This window comes from Lepisma saccharinum, chromosome 9 (genome assembly GCF_977018435.1).
Source record: "Lepisma saccharinum chromosome 9, izLepSacc3.1, whole genome shotgun sequence".
Taxonomy (NCBI): domain Eukaryota; kingdom Metazoa; phylum Arthropoda; class Insecta; order Zygentoma; family Lepismatidae; genus Lepisma; species Lepisma saccharinum.
The window spans coordinates 65,962,499-65,985,056 of record NC_139237.1 but is presented as its reverse complement, the minus strand read 5'-3'; the positions used below and the strand labels follow the sequence as shown (position 1 = coordinate 65,985,056).

General features: G+C 39.3%; 2 protein-coding genes across 3 annotated transcripts in view; one reads left to right on the top strand and one right to left on the bottom strand.

Moving 5' to 3' along the window:
- The window catches only part of Argl (Argininosuccinate lyase), a 65,377-nt gene extending 57,243 nt beyond the window's left edge, over window positions 1–8,134 (bottom strand). Inside the window, exons 1-2 of the mRNA XM_083129081.1 lie at window positions 8,054–8,134; window positions 6,892–7,008 (exon numbers count right to left, since the gene is read on the bottom strand). Of these exons, the coding sequence (XP_082985207.1) occupies window positions 6,892–7,005 (114 nt within the window). The 5' untranslated portion in view covers window positions 7,006–7,008; window positions 8,054–8,134. The remainder of the gene's footprint in view (window positions 1–6,891; window positions 7,009–8,053) is intronic.
- Window positions 8,135–13,853: 5,719 nt separating this feature from the next.
- The window catches only part of Zdhhc8 (zinc finger DHHC-type containing 8), a 46,786-nt gene continuing 38,081 nt past the window's right edge, over window positions 13,854–22,558 (top strand). For both annotated transcript variants that reach the window (XM_083128315.1, XM_083128314.1), the window contains exon 1: window positions 13,854–14,260. In XM_083128315.1, the coding sequence (XP_082984441.1) occupies window positions 14,169–14,260 (92 nt within the window). In that variant the 5' untranslated portion in view covers window positions 13,854–14,168. The remainder of the gene's footprint in view (window positions 14,261–22,558) is intronic.

The following is a 22,558-nucleotide window of genomic DNA, read 5'->3' as shown; positions in this document are numbered from 1 at the left end:
AAGGAGGAAAGGGCGTAATGAGAAAGTTTAAAAAAAAAGAAACAGCAGCACTCACCAACCGAGATATTGAATCTCTGATCGAACCGTTACGAATCAAACACTTCAGAGGAGTTTTCATGTCCGACTCGTTACCTTCAACCGTCAAAAGAAGAGAATGTGGAGTAGTCAACTTGGACAATCAAAAAAATCCAGGCACGCATTGGATATGTTACCACAAAAATGATGATAAAGCATTCGTTTTCGATTCTTTCGGAGGTGTTCCACCTACAAATTTAGTCCATTATCTGAAAACGAGCAAAACCTCTATATACTACAACGACGAACGCATTCAAGATTTCGGAGACGTGAACTGCGGTCATCTCTGCCTCTCCGTGCTCGCGTTTCTCTCTAAAATAAATAACCCTACGGTCGAAGATTTCCAGAAAGCATTGTGGAACCTGAAACAGCATCACAACAATGGGCGTGTTTCATCTCACGAGCGAATCTTCGATCTTGAAACTCACGCTGCACGACGACATCGTCTATCCTAAATCCGTGGCTCTGCGTGCATTCTACAACATGTACCTTATACCTAATGTTACGCATCACAACAACAAAATTAGCGTCGGAAACGAACATATCGTCGTCACGCCAGGCCAATACAATCTTTCCACTTTGCAAGCTCAATTACCCAAAGGCACATACCTTTCTCAAAATTCGGTCACGCACAGAGTGGAAATCCTATCCGCGACGGAGACCGTGGACCTGGGCACCATGGGAGAACTTTTAGGTTTCGAGAACGACACCAAACTCGAAGCTGGTATCAAGCACGTGGCAACCAACATTCCTAAATTCTTGGCCATAGAGACTCTGAACGTACACTGTAACGTGGCGGAAGGCATGATCACGAAATCTTCGGACGGATTGTTAGGAAGTCACAAGCAGACGGGAATCATAGCCACTTTCAAACCAAGTTCCGAGTTCATGGAACCGATCATCTACACGCCCTCTCCGCCGATCTATTTTCCAGTATGTCGCAACCGCATAGACGACATAGAGTTGGTGGTGACGAACGAGAAAGGAGACGTGGTGGATTTCGCAGGTGCCACTACGACGGCCATCGTGGAGATCAACATATAATAAATAACCATACATGTAAAATGGAGCAAATCGAAAGTTACGAATTGCAATCTTTCCCTCCCAACCGTCGCACGTTCGCCAATCTGAACGAAGCGAACAGGGATATCGAATACGACGTGGACGTAGGCGACGGGTTCATTCATCCTCACAGAGCGGACCTCTACCTTCAATTCGACGTGGTGAAGAAGGAAAGCGGAGACGCGTTTCCCGCAGCAGCAAACTTGATACTCGTGGACAACTTCGTGCCTCACCTGTTCTCGCAGGTGGAGGTGAGGAAACACAACACCGTCATCGACAGAATAGATTATCCAGGCATCACGTCGACGGCGGTGGGAACGTTGAAATTATCCAAAACGGACGCAGCGTACTACCAGGCCGGGGGATTCGAAGCCGGGACCAAAATATCGACGAGAAGTCACACGGTGCTCTTTCCCATGCGTCTGCTGCCTGGTTTCTTCTCGGACTACAAGGAGATCATGTGGAAGGGAGGACTGAGGATCACGTTTCGAAGAGCGGCCAACGACAACGACGCACTGATGCGATACGCTACTTTGGGTCCGGACGGCACCACGCCGATAGCCAACACTTTACCCGAAGCAGCGAAATGCGTCATCCGGAGCATGGAATTGAGAATGCCGGTGGTGGAATACGAAACGAACTACGCCCTCAAGTACAAAGCGGAGATCTTGAAAAATCCGCAGGTGCCGATTCACTTTCACGGTTACCAGTGCGTGCAGAAGATGGCGTCGGGAAGTCACATGGAATTCGACGTGATGACGCAGTTCAACAACATACAGTTCGACATGCCAGATTTCGTCGTAGTGCTTTTTCAGACCGGGAGGGACAAGAATCAGGAAAAAGATTCCAGCAAGTTCGACGACTGCAAGATCAAGAACGTTTATCTGAAGAACGGTAGGAACGAAGTGTTCCCGCGCGAGAATTACAACCTCGACGTGACCAAAAACGATTACCTCAAACTTTACGAAGCGTTCTCGGCTTACAAACGCGTGACCGAGGGAAGCGTGGACATGTACTACACGCCCAGCGAATTCAAAGCACGGAGACCCATGACCGTCATCAACACATCTAAGAGAAAGAAGGTTGTGGTCAACGATCGAACCAACATCAAGATCGTCTGCGAGTTCCACGATGCCTTGCCCGAGGATACCCTATGCAGCGTCATCCTGATTGCAGAGAAGTCCTTCGCCTACGACGTGAAGAACGAGAGGGTCACAGAGCAGTTTTAACAGGCTTTTTTACATTTTTTCTTGCACAATAAGGAATTTTTTGTACTAGCACAATCAGTTACAATAGCACAATACAAATTTCACTAGTTCAGATCAGTTACAAATGTCAATTTCATCAGTTATTAGTTACAATATCTTTTTTTCATTACTATAGCACGAGACAATCAGAATTTGCACAAAATTTGTTGTTGTTTTTACACGTGAAAATTAACAATAAAATTTTTTCTTTTTTTATCGTTTCAGATGCTGTCGAAACATCAAAAACACATACACACACTAGAAAAAAAAAGCATGCAATTTTATTTGTAACACACACATATTCTCCATCTTCATCAAGAAAATATTATAATAAACATAATTATTTTTATCTATATCACACAATAAAACTCTATATCCAAAAATATCACAACATCAAATAACACTAGAGTCGTTAGTACACGTTGCATGCATTACGGAGGTCCTCTGTAGAGTTTCATGGAAGTTTGAGAAAAAAAAAACACGTGAAACTCTACAGAGGTGCGGTTGTAGATAACCGCAGCCATTAGAAAACCTTTACTTTTTTTGGCTGGGCACCACGCACCCTGGCGAGGTTATAGGGGCCCAGGTATCCTAAAAAACAACAATTATTATTTTGTTTGTTTGTTTGCGTCACAATACACGCGCGCGCGCGCGCGCGTGTGTGTGTGTGTGTGTGTGTGTGTGGGGCACATTGTTCCCGAAAGAGGGAGGTTTACAAAGGTCACAATATACAAACATTTGACCGGGATTTGGAAAATTACAATAAGGTGCATTCATCCTTCAAGGGTGAGAGGATGAGAGTTCATCTTTCACTCATCACGGCTTTTCTGCGCCCGTGAAACATCGTCAGCGCAATAAATGAGGCGCGGAACGTGGAGAGAAAATAATACACGCGCGCGCGTGTGTATGTGTGTGCCACATCGTTCCCGAGAAAAAGGTTTACAAAAGTCACGATCTACAAACATTTGGTCCTTCAAGGATGAGAGGATGAGAGGATGAGAGGATGAGAGGATGAGAGCTCATCTTTCACTCATCACGGCTTTTTTGCGCCGTGAAACATCGTCAGCGCAATAAATGAGGCGCGGAACGTGGAGAGAAAGTGAGTTTTTGAGGTTTTGGCGGTCGTTTGGTCAAGAAATCAGAATTGCAGTCAAAGGTACATTTACTATCTACTACTACATTTTGTAAAATTTTCTTGCTCGCTACGTTTACAATGCCTCCTTTTCTCAGTGTTATCAAGTTGTTCAGAGTCGTAGCTAGAGGGCCGGATGCGGTCATCTTTAGATCATTCGGCGCCTAAGCCCGACAATAGGTTTTTAAGACACAGTAAATCAATTTTCGAGCCCAACTTCGCGACCCACCAACCCCCCCCCCTCGGGACCCACGCCCCATAGGTTGAGAAACAATGATACAAATTAAAACAATTGTGAAGTAGAGAATGTAATGGCACCCCATTTGCACCCTATTAAATCAATATTGTTTTCAGTTTGCAAAAAAATTGGATCTAAAAAATTTCTTGCTCGGTTCGCTCGCAATTTATAATTGGATTCTGTAAGGCATTGTAAATTACCAGAGAGAGAAGAAAGACATATATCTTCATTGATTTTGTCTTAACTGCATGAACAATTGTTTGAAGGAAAAGGAGAGTGTACATTTAAGAGACAATTTATATAATTTTTACTGTTGGTTTATTATGAGGTGGATGAATCGATTATGTAATGTATTTAAATAACATATGTTGTATACATAAAGAAATTTTGAATACGTACTACACAATTTAGTGTCAGAGAGTTGCAAATTGTATTTTCTCATTTTACGTCGCTCCATATTGCATACCTAGGTATGTGTAAAACATATGCTCTACATGAAAGTTATACATGTTACATGTAAAAAGGAATTATATTCGGAATGCATTTATCATGCATTTCTTCCTGTCTTTCAAAAATAGAGTTTTGTGTGCTTGTTTTCCATTATTAATGTGAAATTTAACGTTTTGAAAAAAAAATCAAATCGTTTGTTCCAACACAAATGCTTCAGCACCGACCTCTACCCCTTTTTTGCGTAATTTAGGATAATAACGTCTTTGATAATACTAGAGGAAAAGGTCTATATATGGGCCCCCCTTTCTATGTTGTCATTTTCGGAGGGGAAAAATTAATATATCAAGCACCTACCTTCAAAATGCATATCTATGAAATATATACTTAAATGTAATAGCATGCTAAAGAATAGAAGGTCTCCATTTTTTGTTTTAAAAAAAGCAATTTCCAAAAAAATGGTAAAATGATGTATTTCAGAATTGTGGTCTAAATATGGGCTACTAGTGGCAATATCACAAAAAGCAATTAGAAATTTAGAAAACAGTCATTTATCGCTAAAACATTATAAAATTCATATTTTTGAATAATCTGTTGTTTTGAAAATCACGCGGAATGGGAAAAATCAAAATTAAGAAAAACATCCAAATATTTGTTGAAAATGTGATCTCAACATTAGACCTCATGTCATAGCCCATATTTAGACCATCACGCTATGTTTCTTCTTCAATTTATTTTCGCTCTGTGTGGTACATATTTCACAAACAAATCATGGCATTATAAAAGCCCACATTTGTTTTATGTACCGCTAATATCATAACCTATACAAAGCAGATGAGAATTCAGAAAACGCTGAGTTAAAACATACCTGCAAAAAGTTTTCGGAGGTCGCAATTCTATAACAGCGTCCAAGGCCGAAACTAACCACCACTTTCTCTAGCGAATTGGCGCCGCAACCTTTGTCCCTGACAGATAACCAGTTCCAATAGCCTGGGAGCGCTCATAACTCCAAAACCCATATTTAAACCTTCGCCCATATTTAGATCTTCTCCTGTACTACTGCTACTACTAATAATGTTATTGTAATTATTCCCGGGTTCGAATCCCGCTCGGGCTTGGTTGTTTGTGAATGTTCATTATTCACCAATTTCATCATTTCATCACTCATCCCCATCTTCGCAAATTAGTCAAGAGGCACAAAACGTGAAGTAAAATAAACTAAATCAATCAATCAATCAATCAATCAATCAATCAATTGTTCATATTATTACTAGTGTTATTGTTATTGTTTTCATTATTATTATTACTGGTACGTCTATCCTGGTCTGGTACCGTGATCGAGATTTGTAAGAACATTGTCCATTGCAGTTTCGGAATTGGATGTTATTCTGGTAGGTTTTGTAATTAAATAGTTAATATTGTACGATAAAGTTAGTGTCAACAAACGGTTTCGCTTAGGGCAGTCTTTTAGAAAATCAACATTGAAATCTCCACAAACTAATACCCTTTTCTTATGAATATTTGGTATGTTATTTAGTGCATTTTCAAGACGTTCAAGAAATATTTCTAAAGACCCTAATTGGTTTGATTGATTGATTGATTGATTTGGTGTTTTAAGTCCACTTTATGCACAGTAAGGCTAATCGGGACTGGACCTACAGTTTAAAGTGGGATCCGAACCACTTGTGCCTCCACCGGGTATCGAACCCGGGACTCCTTGATTACATAAAGACCGAATTGGCTCCGGTAGACCGATAGTATGACAAGGTTCAAATTATCTATTGTAACAGCAGCACATTCAAAATTTAATTCCGAGGACTCGTTACACAGTTTGTTAGTTTGGGTAGCATGTGGCAGCAGAGAGTTTTTTTAAATTAAAATTAGAGAACCACCTCGTTGGTATGTCACTCTACAAAAACCGCTAATTATTTTATAATTACTAATTTTCAAAAGTTTTATATTTTCACTTTTGAGCCAATGTTCTGTCAAGCATATTACATCTGGTTCCGTGTCGATCGTGTTGATCAATACTTCGAGTTCTGCTATTTTGGAAGTTAAGCTTTGTATGTTGTGAATTAGGATGGTAAAAATATCACTCTGGGTGCTTACCTGCTGTCCCGTTGGGGTCACCGATCTCCCGCTCCCCCTCTCTCACTTGGAAACACCCACCGCAGCCCCTACCGGGCTCTTGCCCCCCCCCCCAGATAAAAATTCGTGGTTGCGCCTCTGTTTTGCGATCATGGGGTGTGACATTGCATTCTCACCATACACCTCGACAATTTGGCGATGGATTTCACTCCGATTATGCCTTTGTGCCCACAAAAATCGGACGACAGAGCGCACCTCAATGTTAGACGCCACCTCAATACGACGCGCTATATTGACACTGTGACTACTCGCTACTAAGCCAGCTGAAGCACGGCTGCTTCTGGTGTGCGAAGAAAACATTCCAGACAGTGTTGACACCAAGCGTATTTATTTTATCTCTCTTAGTACAGGAACACGGGTCGGGTGTAACTTACTTTTTGATTCACCTTAGTACTAGCAGGAGAAACATGAATCATGATTTCAAATCACAAATTGAGTTCTGCTTTTTAATATCTATTATAATTCGTTCGAATCGCGCATTTCGAAAACCTTGGCTACGTCCACTCCGAGAGCTGAGTATTAATAAACATGTGATTATCTACCTGAATATCTTCCAGCCACATTCTCTGATCGTACTTAATGGAAGCATTGAGTTCTTGCATAACTGGGTCCGTGGCGCCTTCAAACCTTCCGCCCCAAAGTTTGGTGGTGGTCATCCTCTGTAAACATATATGTCACAAAAAGAAAACATGTTTAGCAGTATTGTTAAAAATGAACAAGAACTATATGTCTAACTTATATTCTTCATTGTTTTTACTGCATCTTACAGGGTGGTCCGAATGTCTTGGTGGTTATCAAAGTGGAATTAATGAAATTTGTCTCCTGCTTTCAGATGGCTGACACAAATAAATATAGTGCGGAAGAACGGGCGGTTGGTAGCATGTGTATGAACGAACACCTGAGCGTCCACAGACCGGTAAAACAATAAGGAAAGTGCAACGTGACTTCAGTGCAAGATTCGACAAGATTGATAAGGTTTATCTCCGCAAAATGTTGCACTGAACATGGAGAAGAGTTATTTTGTTTCACAAAAATGAAAGTAGTGGCCTCCTGGATTGGTAACTTTGTAAGCTGTTCTGCATAGTGTAAAAAGACATTCAAAGCACCCTGTACTTGCTGTTCTTCATTACACCCAAGGCTGTTGTTGAGGTGAAAACATGCTCGCTCTAATGAAGATTATCATTATAAATTATACATAAACAGAGTCGTACAGATTAAAATTTTTAGGGATAGGTTTTGACAATCATGAATTGTCATAAACAGTACTGGTATACATGCACACATACATGACGATATCTCTATGATGGATATCTAAACTTTAGATCAGCCGGGTTCTGTTTCGAAAGCAATTTCAATATCAGGATTTTTCGGAGAATCCTTTATCTCAGTGGCTGCCAACCTATTGTTTTTCTTTATATTTTGACTATTAATGTACCTAGGTACGTATAATTGCATCATTAATAATGAATACAATATCCATTAACTTTTGAACTTCTATGTACCCCATCATAACTGCCACTCAGGCTCTCCCGTCTCCCTCCCCTGTGGTTGATCCAGATATCCGGAAAAAATATTATTCTGATCTGGAATCTGGATGAGACAGAATCATCGATATCATAATGGGATTTCATTAGGGGTTGACCATGTCTACTGAATATGATACATAGCGTTATTAGCTACTTATTAGAAAGGAAATCAACTCACGGTATAATATTGACAGAGGAATGTGAAGAGACGCACACGAAAACCGGCGTAGCAGCAAGATGAAGAAACTTTGCTGCGAGATTCTCTCTGACGTCACAGTAGGCGTGTTATCAGCTCTGTGCGAACACTGGCCCTGAGGTCAAACTGTGACCTTCGCTCCATCGAAAAAAGAAAGCATTTCATTAAGCCAACACGTCTGCCTCCTTTCAAACTGGCAGGCAGGGACGTCGTTAGGGGGGGCATGCGGGGGCACTGGCCCCGGCAAACGTCCACATGGCCCCGGGAAACTGTTCTGTATTTGCTGGCAATTTTACTTTGATGACAAATATTGCAAAATAATTCTTCAGTAAATTTTGCTTACAGTTTGAAACACTTCTTCAATTTTCAGTAGCACGAACCCAAACAAGGCATTTCTTTCATATTTTAATGTTTCTTGCTTGTTGAACACAAACAGATGTATTGGGAGGGGATGCAGTTAATGGTTTTGTGGTCCGCCCCGGTCAGGAAAGTCTGAGACCTATTGAAAATGCAATTTTTCTCCCTGCTGCACATCAGATCCAGTATCCCCCTTCCTCTTCCTCTGGCCCTGCACTGGCTCCATGGGCGCCGAAAGGACGACACAAACAGGAAGATTTAGCTACGGGTGGCTAGAACTTTCTGCGTTAATTATTTTATCGTTCAGTAAAGAAATCCCCATGTGATTCAAATTCCAAGAACAGAATTCTATTGCTTGTCCCTTTTTAGGTGCGGGAATGAATGACATAGCGGTTCTTCTCACGTGCACTCAACCCTCCTGCTAATGACCTGCCCTGCAAGGAGGGAAAGGCCACTTTCTGAAAATTCGGAGAAACATCCAAGCGGTCGGTTCAGCTGTTGATTTGGTGGACAGTTGATATCTGTCAGTTTGAAGTAGGATTTGTTCTCCAAGCGGTGGTAAACTTCTGTAAACGGGAGAATATAGCATCACGAAGTGTTTGTGATCTCGTTTTCCTACATCGCGAGTAAAATGTCGAATGAGAAGCTGCCAGATTGTCTTCCTCTGGAAACAATGGATCAGGATCGACTGATCGACCAAATATCCAACATATTGGCATTCTAAAAGAGAGTCTAACTACCACACAAGATACTCACGTCAGTGGAATTCTTAGGAAGAAAAACTGTAAAAGTAGGGTGAAAAGAAGCAAAGTTGTACGATGCATAAAAAGCCATGTTTAGTTCTTCTAAAACCTACCAATTATCGAGTTCGTGTTTTAAGTCCACTGTATGCACAGTAAGGCTAATCGGGGATCCGAACCACTATGTGCCTCCACCGGGTATCGAACCCGGGACCCCTTGATTACAAAGCAGCGACGCTACCACTGCGTCATCGAGGAGGCCGAGAAAAAACTTACAATTAGTCAGTAAAATTAATATTAAGGGTTAAGGCCTGCGAAGAGTTCTTTCATTCGGTTGCACGTGGTTATCACATCGAGTCCCATACTTTCGAGAGCAGAATTTGCTTCCATATCGCTTTCAAGTACTTCCCAAATTGTCCTCACGATGTTGGAACAGCACAGAATTTTTGGAACTAATACAATCAGGCACATACCCAGGGAAGGGGCTCGGGGGCTGCAGTACGATCCCGAAATTCTACAAATATCTGATTTGAATAATGTGTAGTAGTAATTAAATTTACTTCATTAACAGGATTAAACATCTTGTATATGGTAAGTTGCAATATACCAAGAAATTCATCTTCAGCGCACTTACTCCACCCCCCAACCTTTTCGTCTATAGGTAGCTGCCGATAAGGGATAATTCTACCGGCCTGACCACCAGGGATCGAACCTTGAACCTTTAGATTGATTGATTAATTGAACTGGTGTTTTAAGTCCACTTTATGCACGGTAAGGCTAATCGGGACTGGACCTACAGTTTAAACTAAGACCCGAACAACTATGTGCCTCCATCGGGAATCGAACCCGGGCAGGTTGTTGAACCTGCCGAACCAAAGACGAGAGCGTAATTATTTGAGCGTGTGGGAACTTTGTTTTATCCAGTGCCATCATATGATCAGTTTTTCACACACAAATAGGATTAATATTAAGAAATTAGACGTGTGCATCAGATGCCATAGAGGACTCGGGCCCGCCCTTGAATTAAGAGATACCGGATTCGATTCCGGTATGAACTGTATACATGAGATCCCTAGCTTGAACTCATTACGCACACATTTCATATTTGCACTGTTTCCAATACTTGTAAACCTGGTTCCAGGACTTTATATCTAAAACCACGGAAAAGGGTTTTATCTACTTCTCATTTTTTTCAGCAAATTTACAAATCTAAAGACTAATAACATTGTTCTTGGTGTATCAGTCATTAAGTTAATGAGTTCATTCTGCATCTAGTTTCCCGAATAATGTGTATTTCGCGAGAGTATATCCGTAGACTGTTGGGGGCTACAGAAGAAAATCATATTCCTTTCCAATTTATTGATTGATTGAGTTGGTGTTTTAAGTCCACTTTATACACAGTAAGGCTAATCGGGACGGGTTCTACAGTGTAAAGTGGGATCCGAACCACTATGAGCATCCACCGGGTATCGAACCTGGAACCCCTTGATTACAAGGCGACGATGCTACCATGCGCCATCGAGGAGGCCCTTGCTCCTTTTCTTTCCAAGACTATATATATATATATATATATATATATATATATATATATATATATATATACACACACACACATACATATATAATGTATGTATACAGCATAGGCCTATATGGTGTATAAATAGTTTGTTAACTTATAATAGTTTGATAGAAAAAATCTTACGTTTGGGCCCCCCCAAACTGATCAACCTAGCTACGTCCCTGCTGGCAGGAAAGCAGTACGTTAAGCCTTGTGGTGGCGGCCCTTCCATTTTTTTTCTCCTTAATTCAGAAAGAACACTCGTTTCTATTTTTGTACTACAGCTAAATAAATGTGAAATTGGAGCAAACGATATTATATAACTTATCGCCTTTCAAGTAAAGCATGCTTTTACTAAATGCACATGTGCATCAGGAGACCCCAAGACACAGATAGAATCATAAAATCGTTTGTTTGCCCTTGATTTACAAGAAAATGAACCTGAAACGTGTGCCAGCCAGGCCGTAGTGAGGGGTAGACAAGAGGGTTAAAGCCTTGGACGCCATTCAACCTTTTAATAATAATAATAATAATAATAATAATAATAATAATAAAAACAACAGAATATGCGGCGGAGAAATTTACATTTGGTAGAGGTATATTCTGGTAACACACTACAGATTTTTTCTGTTTCGAAAAGAAGTAGCACAGACAAAGATGTGGTAGTAGTAATGGAGTTCCGACATTTCCGACACCGTCATTTGCGACACTAAGGCAAAAACTGGATTTTTCCTGTCATAAGCGACACTACTTGGATTTTCCCCTACAATTTCTAATTTATTTACCAGAATTAGCGACATTTGCGTACGTGCAGCAGCAATAGCGTCTCTGAAGAAAGTATTTCCCGAGGCTCAGATCAGTGGTTGTAATTATCACTTTAACCAATGTTTGTGGCGAAAGGTGCAGGAGTTGGGACTGACAAACTATTACAAAACAGATCCAGAATATAAGAATGTGTTCAGCTCTGGCTTACCTCCCTGTGGCTGACGTCGATGATGCATGGCTGTGCGTGATGGAAGATGCGCCAAACCACGACATATTGAATTTTTTTTGGATTATTTCGTTGAGCAGTGGATGAACAACTCTGTTTTCGACATTTCCGTGTGGAACTGCTCCCAACAGCAGCACAGCACTAACAATGCAGTCCTAGCAATGATTTTGAGGAGAATGGCGTACGTTCAGAAATTAGAATGAAAATAGTAAAATGTTGGTTCAACTACAAGAGAAACGACGCATTCTACATTTCTACATTGCAGACTACTCCGATACTGACAAGGGATCTAAACAATCCGTCACTGACAAAGGATAAATCCATCCAGCTTTTAAACACCCAGCTTCCATGATGCCAGTGTGAAGGAAAACTAATAAAGGTTTTAAAAAATCTCACAAGCTTCCATGATGCTGCCAGTCCTAAGCCTGGATAAAGTGTGACGGGAAGCTATTTACACTTTGTGTCGCAGATGACGGTGTCGCAACTGTCATGGAATATATTTTCCATACAGTGTCGCATATGACGGCAGAAATGCTAGTGTCGCATATGACGGTGTCGCAAATGTCGTGGATTCAGTAGTAATAATATTTTATATATGTTTTTCAGACACACTAAGACGTGACTGAAATATTCTTAAAAATGCTTAACCTTTTTTTTAAAAAAAAAAACAACAGAAATGCAAACTACGAATCTTTAAAAATAACCTATTTTGTTTTTAATGAGCTTTCTTTTTGTTTCCTCATTTCAAAATTTGTAGGATGGAAACAAAGGGGCCCTCGCTAAGATATCTGAGAGCACTTGATATTGTATTTCGAACAGTGAAATTGTAGCGTGAAAACATGGACGAGGTGCTTCATGAAAAATAGCAGATCTCTGATATTTGAGCTTTTATTTTAAGTCCACTTTATACACAGATAGGCTAATCGGGACTGGGGGGGGGGGCAAAATCATGGCACTCACCTGGGCTTACAACGTTTTAGCAGAAAATCTCTGTGGTTAAGTTACGGCAGTGATTTTATGACATACAGGGCAGGACCATAATTTTGGGAGCGGGTACATGTCGGACAGCGAAAGTTCGGCGGGGCAGCCGATAGGGCATCTGCTCTACGGAAAAACGTCTTTAAACCGCTACTGTCCTGAATTTATTATTTTCAGGTTTCAGGAATCAAACCTCCATTCCCAAGGAACTTCCAACAGTTATAGTGTACAAAACGTCTAGAATTAATCACTTTGTCTCACACACCCCTAGTTTTACGTGTTTTGTCCACCAACGAGTTGTATGATAACGATGGTGCTGAACGGTAGGGGTGTGCTGGATTCCGAAAAGTCGGGACCGGGATCGGGAAGAAAATTGTTTGTTTTTATTCCAGAAGTGCAAAAACAATCACATAAGTTGAAAAAGACGTGCAGAATTCGAGATTTTCAGAGCTTCGGTAAATTTCGAACATTTCCCGACAAAGTCGGTAAATTGTGATTTTTTTCCCGTCCCGAATGTCGGGATTAGAAAAATTTCCCGTTCCGATCCCGTCCCGACCAAAAAAATTCTGGGCTGAGCCTGCTGCCACGCACGTGTCAGCAGTAAGAATAAGCATCAAATTTGCTGCTGCCACGTAATTCGTCTGCTAAGAGGATGTTACAAATCTTAAGAACAGGATAAGACGAGAGAAATGCAAGTTTATGGTTAGTGGGAATGAATGTACAGGTAATTTAGAACCTTTTTCTTTAGAAAGCATTTAACGATATTATTTTAATGCTAATAGAACTTAACCTAACTAGGAGAGCATTTAGGTTTATTATTAGAAGAATGCTGAGGGACCTAATCTTAAAACATTTTTGTGAAAGTAATCGCTGCAACTTTACAGTATGTGTTACAGACGTAATTGCATACATAGCATGATGAAATCACGATAAAACAAAGACCGAGTCTACTGCCACGCGCATCTTTTTTGAGGTTCCAGCAGAAAAAGAACGTGGCAGCAGACACTGCCAAAATTCTGTCCCGCACACCCCTACTGAACGGGTTTGCTGTAGTAAGCTTGTTCCGCTCAAAACAATGGCGCCCACTTGCTTAGCATTCACAGAACAAATCACCGAGCACGTACGTAGCGGTTTACACCTTCGAACGCACCCATTTCGAGTTTTGCCATGGCTGCTCTGTATTTGTTGTGCGCAAAGATACACGCAAGTTTCGGAAATGTCAAGGAAGTGACATCTTGTGTTTTTATTAATTAGATGGGTATTTAATGAAAGTATTGCAAGAGTAAGAAAGTTTCCAGGAACCTCTCTGCTTTTTAAAGAAGACAGTTATATCAGATGGAAAAGATCGTGGCAAGTAAACTATTTGTGGAGTCGCAATAACATCTAGTGTGTTGCGTTAGGAGGTGCGGCCATGTTGACTTGTAGCAGAAGACTGTGAAATAATTTTTTGGATTTTTGTACTGTCGTAACAGGATGCCCAAATGTAAAGCTAAAACAAGATTTATACCGGCTACTTTCGCTTGGTCTCTACTGCTGGGTACTACGGCATTATTCTTCTATTACCCGTAAGTACCTATAGGAGGCAGACTCCTCTATTTTTCTTACGATGTTTTTAAGATTCTTACGTTCTTTCGATGTTGAAATATTAGATGGATGACTGAATAAACTGTGGAATTAGTGTCTTATACGGGGCTACATGAGAGACCTTTCAAAGACGTAGGCGTGGGCTAAAATCTTTGCCAAAAGATTTATTGGGAAACAGTGCACAGGGGTTTGGTCACCCCATACATGCCCACACTTGCCTAAGTTGTCCGGCTATTCCAGCTGAAGTTGGATAAGGATTTTCTTTTACTATTGAGTAACGATATTAGTTCTATGAACATTGTTTTTGGTTCTTGAAAAGGTAATATTAAACAATCTGAAAAACCGGGTCATACTTTCGTATGATGTGAATTCTGTTGGTTGAAATGATTACTCATAGACTTAGTCATTCTGTGATATGTTATTGCTGCTTACAGAACTTCAAATTGAGGTTACCAAGCAATTACTATGAATACAAGAATCTGGACGGTAATTTTTTTATGTACTGCAAAATTTGGTAAAACTCGTAAGTTTTTTGTATGCAGCTATCTACATAACCACCTTCTTTTTTAAATTTTTGGAGTGTATACAACTGAAAGCAATCAGCTGGTGTTAATATTAATTTATAGTATTAGTAACAAGCGAAAAAGCTGGGAGCGATTTTACAATACCGGACCCTTCTCCAATTTCGTTCATATTTCGCAAACTCATTAATTTAGGGTCCTAATCACGAATCTCAAGTTAAAATTTGGCGCTCACATGTTGAATTTGCAAAAAAAAAAAAAAAAAAAAAAAAAAAGGGGGTCCTTGATCGCAACCGGCAATGCACGATTGCTCATTATTTACATGTTTCCAATACTGAAAGAACGAAATTATGACCCCAAATTGTAACAGTTTGCCTAACCTAACCTTTCCGTGAATGGTTTGGGGGGCTATGGGTGAATGGTGTGTTCGGCACCGTAAAAAAAAATATTCCAATACTTAAAGAACAAAATTACGACCCCAAATTGTAACTATGTTTGCCTAACCTTACCGTGAATGGTTTGTGGGGCTATGCGTGAATGGTGTGTGGGGCACCCTAAAAAATCTGTTTCGTAGCACTTAAGCGACAAATTATAACTACAAAATAGTGATCAAGTGTCCTAAAATATTGAATATGCGAAATATGAACGAATGGCCTTTATTATTAATATGTACGAAACTAAAATTTATTAAGAAAAACTTACGAAAGAAAGAACTTTATTTCCTACCTTCAAATTCGCCATCTTCCTCACACCACACAGATTACTAACTTCCGCCATTCTTGCGTGAGTGATTCGCAACAAACATGGTTTTCATTATTGTATACGGGTCATTCCATGTCAAATCAACCAATTTTTTAAAAAATGGTTGCATGACCATTTTAGAAAAAATTCATTTTTAGTACATAGGTTTGTACATGTTTCTAGACATCAAAGCGAATGTTCAAAAAAAGTTATTGTCTTTAGTTCTCCTGGGGCAGCCATTTTTCCAACATGGCGCACGGCTTTTTTTGCTCATGTAGCAGTATACAGAAACCTTAATATCTCAAAAACCATTAAAGCTTGAGACCTGAAACAAAATTCATTTTGTAGCTAATGAAGTATACTTCCTATGATATTCAGGTATGTTTTGCTTGAAATTGCATCGTAAGTACGAAAATTAGAGTGGAAAATGGGGTAAGAATAGTTAAAAATTGCATTTTTAGGCCTGATATTTTAAATGAAGGGGTTTAGTCTAAGGCTTGATTTTTTTTTTGCATGTATAGACCTACCTGCAGGGTGTCTGTAAATAAAATATTAGTGCTTAGAAATGCAACCCCTTTTTTACAACATGGACTCAAACATGGCCGTTCATTGAATTTTGACAGTTTTCGGGGTTAAATATCTCCCTTTAAGAATTCTGAAATTTGGCACATAGGAAGCCCTTCATGAACCTAACTCGCAGTAAAAATCTCAACTTTTAGATTCAACTCGTTTTGGTCAATATGAGGTAACGTATGTCACCTAATTTCTGACGTTGCAAAGTAAGGTTAAACTACATTCGATACTTAGAATAATGAAGTCTTTTCTTTTTCTTTTTTAAATTTGGGTTAAATAAAGCCTCAGAAAATATTGTAAGATAAGGCTTTAACACTTGACTTACCAGAAATTGAAATTACAAGGTATGACAATTGAAAATCTGCAAAAATTCATTGCAAAAGGTTTTGATTTATTAGGTACCCATGACCAGTTGGTATTGTCAGCTCCAAAACTGAGCTTCCCCCATATTTTTATCAATGTAGCAGTACATGCAGCTTAAGATAGGCAGTGGCATGCCCAGGAATTTCGAAAGGGAGGGAAGGGGATTACATATACTTTTTTTAGTGTACAGCCCTGTTTTTGCCACATTATCCTGCCTTTGACGTAATTGTTTATGAAATACTTGGCCAAAGGTATTGGGTTATGACCCCCACAAGCCCCTCCTTGGGCACTCTACTGAAAGTAGGCTATTTATTTTGGAGTTTCAAAGCTGGTAGAATACATTATCTTTTGTTTACTTTATTTTCCACTTTTTTTCTTCCAAGAAAAGACATTCGTTGAAATAAATGTGAGTCATGCACAGCAGAAGATTAAGAGACTTGTTTTGATAGGATGTGAGGCAAGCCTGGAATTGATATGTGCATGTACAATCTCTACTGTCATTCTTTCTTTGCCTAATGTGCCGAGAGTAACGACGTGTGAATGTTCATTATATGTGACAGGAAATGTAGTGTTCTGTAGAATTTTTAAAACACTTCTTAGGTCTCAAGACTACAGGTGGATGGCTTAGAGACAATATGCAAATACCATTGAAAATAGTTTTTTATATGGTAAAGTATGTTTGTGATCTTCCAAAAGTACCTCTTAAAGAAAAAGTTAAGGGAATTTTTAAAATCAATTTGCATCATATGGTAAGGCAAAAAAATGTCAAGAAATCCTTATACCAGTTAAATAAATATGCTTGACATGTTGGAGTAAAATATTCATATCTGAAGAAAGTGACTCGCTTAAATGCCAGAATGGAAATTACGTCTTTGTGCCAACACAAAAAAAACTAAAGGACATGCATGAAGTCTGTTCTGTTTTTTATGTATCTCCTGTTTCAAAACTGAGGAGGCTGATTGCAAAAAAACAATAAAGTGCTCTTCCTCGAAAAACTGCTCACATCATACAAGGAGTGCAAAGGAAACTGGAAAGTTGCTTTCACAAAGTATTAGAACTGAAGAAAAGGAAGCCAAGTGTGACAATTCTTTGCGTGGCCAGAAAAATCATATAATGGCAATTATAAGAAGAAAAATGTAAATTAGCAAAAACTAATGTTGAAAAGGTCAGAATCATCAGTTTGACTGCTATCACTTGGTCAAGAAAAAATATATGTGATGAACTGAAGGTTTACTTAGGAACTTAGTGAAAGTACAAAGAATTCTGCCCGATTTAACAAAGAGAATGAATAGGAAACTGGAGCTAAAAACACCAACTGGCTATGGGTACCTAATAAATCAAACCTTTTGCAATGAGATTAATTTTTCAGGAAGTGTCTCCTTGCCTTGCCCCTTCTGGACATCCTTGGTGTCGTTTAAACTCCGAAATTATGCTACATACTACTAAATTGTTCTGTGATTTTCATATTTTTAATATTAATTTATAACAAAAACATAAATATAAATTCGAATGGTTCAACCAACGGCATGGGTTCGACGTTATACGTGAAAAGTTTGAGAAAATTCAACCACAACGAAAAGTGGCCATCTTGTTTTATTTATATCCCCAACTTACAAACGACTTTTTAAACTTGTGCGAGATTTAACACCATTATGCTTGGGTTGGCTTCACTGAATACGTGCCAGAAAGACACAGGTCCTGCAAGTGGAGGGGCTCCAGTGTTGTCGGGTATGAATGGTTGACTGCAAATGAAATTTAAGCCAGTGATGCTTCAAGGAGGTTTTTTCCAGGAACAGGGAATTCTGAAGCAAAAATCTAACAGGAAGGGGAAAAAGGAGAAACCTAAAAATGAGCGGGATAGAGGAAAAATAGATACACATTGATGTGCTAAATTCTTGTTTCTGTTTGTAGCTTGTAGGAGAGCATAAACATCAGAAATATTAAGATCTCTGTTTTCCGTTTATGTATGAACTCAGCTGGTAATCATTGAGCTAAAATAAATAAATAAATGTTAATGAAAGCTGAAGATTGAAACAATTTTACAAATCTCATGTCAAATGTGAACCAAATATTATTAATTACGTAGTCCGTGATTCAAACACTCTTCGAACAGCATTTGAAAAGCCTGTTTATGATCTTTTATGTGCTAGATTTGCTTTTACAATATCCTAAGAAAGCACTTACATGTCCTTTGATAGACATTTCTGGATATGCCCCTACAATTAGTGAGCATATCTTTTATAATTAATATTGTATTTTTTTTTTTTACTAAATATAAGGAATTTTAAGGCAAGAGAGAGAATTTATTTATATCCGAAAGCGATATTCCCCTCACAGTCCAAAAGATCACTGCTTTGAGCAGTAAGCAATTTTGGATCTGGTTTCTTTTTTTTTCCCCGTTCTTGTTGTCGAGGTATTGCTTTTGCGAATTCCATCTATTGAAAGCGGACTGTCGGCCCTGTGCTGTGGTGTGATAGTGAAGTGCATTATGGAATAAAATGAGTGTGATTGTGCGGTGGGGTGGAGAACTTGTTGAAGATGCCGTTATCCAGCAAGGATTTTGCTGCCAAGAAGAAACTTCCTTCTCTAGCAGGCATAGTAACAGAAACTGAAAATAAAGTGCGCAGATTTTGTGATTCAGGGTATGAAGCTGATACTTGGTTATGCAGTTGTAAAAAGTATTCAGCACTTTTCTGTTTCCTTCTGTTTTCGTTTCTTTATTATTATTATTATTATTATTATTAATTTTATCTAACTTTGCATATTTTTTATCATTACGTTACTCATTGTGATAGGAATAAGACTGACTTAATTATTAGTTGAAATGTAGGAGATACAAAGCCTAGCAAAGAAAACACCAATCCCAGGGATTTATCCAGAATTTTTAATTTGGTAAAAAATTCCAGGGAAGTGTTCTGAAAAAACGGAGGAGGGGTCGATGTGTGTGGATAAATCACTAACCATGTCAGCCCAAAAATAAACACAACGGGAAATAACCTCCATCATGATAGGCTTACACTGTTAGAAAGGTCACGCTCCGCCACTGCACCAGACAGATGAATACCCAACCCAATTGATTTCCATTTATATATACAGGGTGGCTCAATAAGTCACTTAACACCCTCAGTACAAGGCCACTGCGGCATGGAATTTGAAATTGGCGATGACCAATCGTTATCTGTCCAAGGGGGAACCACATTGACGCCACCCACACGGTCGGCGGCCATCTTGAATTCAACTTCAGAATTTTAAATGGGAAGGGGGTCGTGCGACATATCAAAATGGGCTAGAATTTCACGAGAAATGCAATGGTGAAGGTTTTTTTGACGTATCTTTAACCAGTAAAAAGTTATGACTGAATTCTTGTACCAATTTGCTCCTTTTCGAGGTGTTAGAAAAATGCCTTAAAATTTGTTTAGCGCTTCGGTAATGCATCGAGATCAAAGTGACGTCTATGGAGAGACGTTCGCATGCCATTGCACATTATTTTAATCGGATACATCCATGAAGAGCTGTGCATTATGAATGGTTGTCGCGAACAATTTACAGTGTGACGCTTCCATTGAATTAAAAGTCCTTCACAGTGACAAGGCTAATGTTTATGTTCATAAGGAAGTTTATAAACAGAATATGTGACCCTTGTCATCTGATAACTAACTTTGGACAAAAACTGGTTCATAACGTTCCCATAAGTGTTCTGGTGTTCTTTCCTATTGAAAAAACTCTGTAAAAAGTACCTTCTTCCATAAGCAAGGTTGAAAAAACCTGTTTATTTAACAAATCCAAGTAGCCCTAAGCATTTAAGGTTCCGTTGATGCAAAATTGACTAACCAATCGTGTTCCACACAGCACACCACACCATTAACTTACCAACACTAACCATTCAGCTTTGATCTGTCGAAAATGGGTTATCAGATAAAAATCATCGAATATTCTGTTTATGAACTTCCTTATGAACATAAACATTAGCCTTGTCACTGTGAAGGACTTTTAATTCAATGGAAGCGTCACACTGTAAATTGTTCGCGACAACCATTCATAATGCACAGCTCTTCATGGATGTATCCGATTAAAATAATGTGCAATAGCATGCGAACGTCTCTCCATAGACGTCACTTTGATCTGGATGCATTACCGAAGCACTAAACAAATTTTAAGGCATTTTTCTAACACCTCGAAAAGGAGCAAATTGGTACAAGAATTCAGTCATAACTTTTTACTGGTTAAAGATACGTCGAAAAAACCTTCACCATTGCACTTCTCGTGAAATTCTAGCCCATTTTGATATGTCGCACGACCCCCTTCCCATTTAAAATTCTGAAGTTGAATTCAAGATGGCCGCCGACCGTGTGGGTGGCATCAATGTGGTTCCCCCTTGGCCTGATAACGATTGGTCATCACCATTTCCATGTTGCGCGCTGCAGTGGCCTTGTACTGGGGGTGTTAAGTGACTTACTGAGCCACCCTGTATATTAACATTTCATATACTTGTTGAAAATATTCTCTCGGGCTATCAACCAGGTGAGTTGTGGAAAAGATTGCAAGCTTTCGAGAGCTAACGTCACTCTAACTTCTACCCTGAAGATGAACAATATATTATATTGTTAACTTGTTGAAGTAGTGTGGGAACATGTCAGGGGTGGGAGTGGTCAGTAACGTCAGGGTTTTTTGTGTTCATGGCTGCAATTTCTGATTTTTTGTTATTCCATATTGGGGTATACATGACAACTTCTCAGTGAGATAACTGATTTGCCCGTTTGTTAAAAAATAAGATATTCTATTTTTTTCCTAGTCTAGTCATAACTATTAATTGTATTGACGAAGAAGGCAAGTTGTGAAAGTGTTTCTGAGGGCCCAAGTTCAGATTCAGCAATTCCAATTTTCTCTAGCCTTCTTAAACCCGAATGCTCGTGGCTGCAGCAACACAGGCCTTCCATCTGTCCCTATCTTGAGCAAGATCTATATACTCTTTTTTCCCTACAGATTTCCTTTAGGTCCATCTCAACGTTGTCCCTCCATCTTCGTCTCGGCCTTCCTACAGGTCTCTTACCATCAGGTTTCCCAACAAGAATCCTGTAAACTTCTCTTTCCTCTCCCATTCGTGCCACATGGCCTGCCCACCTAAGTCTTCTTGATTTAATTATTCTAATAATATCTGGACATGAATACAAATTATGTAGTTCTAAATTATGTAACCTTCTCCACTCACCTGACTCCTCATCCCTTTTAGGTCCAAATATTTTCCTAAGGATCTTATTTTCAAATGTTTTCTATCTTAATCTAATTCTATTTATGTCTATAGGCACATAATGAATAGGTTTTCTAACTTACTGCATTTTTTGTGCAGTGAAATTTTTACAGTTGCTCCCAGTGTTCTCATATTAGTAAATTAAATGGGTTAGGTGTGATATTCTTAGTAGCCTATTTTAATTACTCTTGTACATGCTTTCGTTGTTACTGTTTATACATTTTAAGTAGGTTAGGTTCAATTGCTTCACTGTTTACATACTTCTTTTCTTCATCTTGAAAAAGATGCTTCAGACAGTGCAACTTAAGAGTGTGCCTACTTGCACAACATGATCCTTTACAAATTACTATAGCCTGACAAGTTAAATCCCGATATGCGCAGATCGCTGCAGAGCATTTCCTATTACGTCATCCTCCCCCACCACTCTTCTATGTACTGGTCTGGCCTCTAGACTACGAGTGGTGCCAACTCAGCAAAATTAAGCTAAAACAAATATGACAAACTATTTTTACTGTGTAGATTGTCGGTGCCAGCTCATATCAGTTTATCAGTGGTTCATTTGATTTAATCCGGTCTTTGAAAATGTGTGTGGTGTGCGGATCGTAAACTGTAGTATTATGCACGCGCGTTAACATTTATAATGAAGAGAAACTACTGGGCAAATGACTTCATTTTCTGAATGTGACATCGAGCAGTGGCCTTGTTTTTTTTTTAAACCAGAGTGGGGTGGGGGTTATTTTGTTTATCGCACAACAATCAATACGAGAAGGCAATCTGATAACATGCTTGAATGTGTTCTTTTTTAAAGCATTGAAATGTTCTTGCTCTTTACT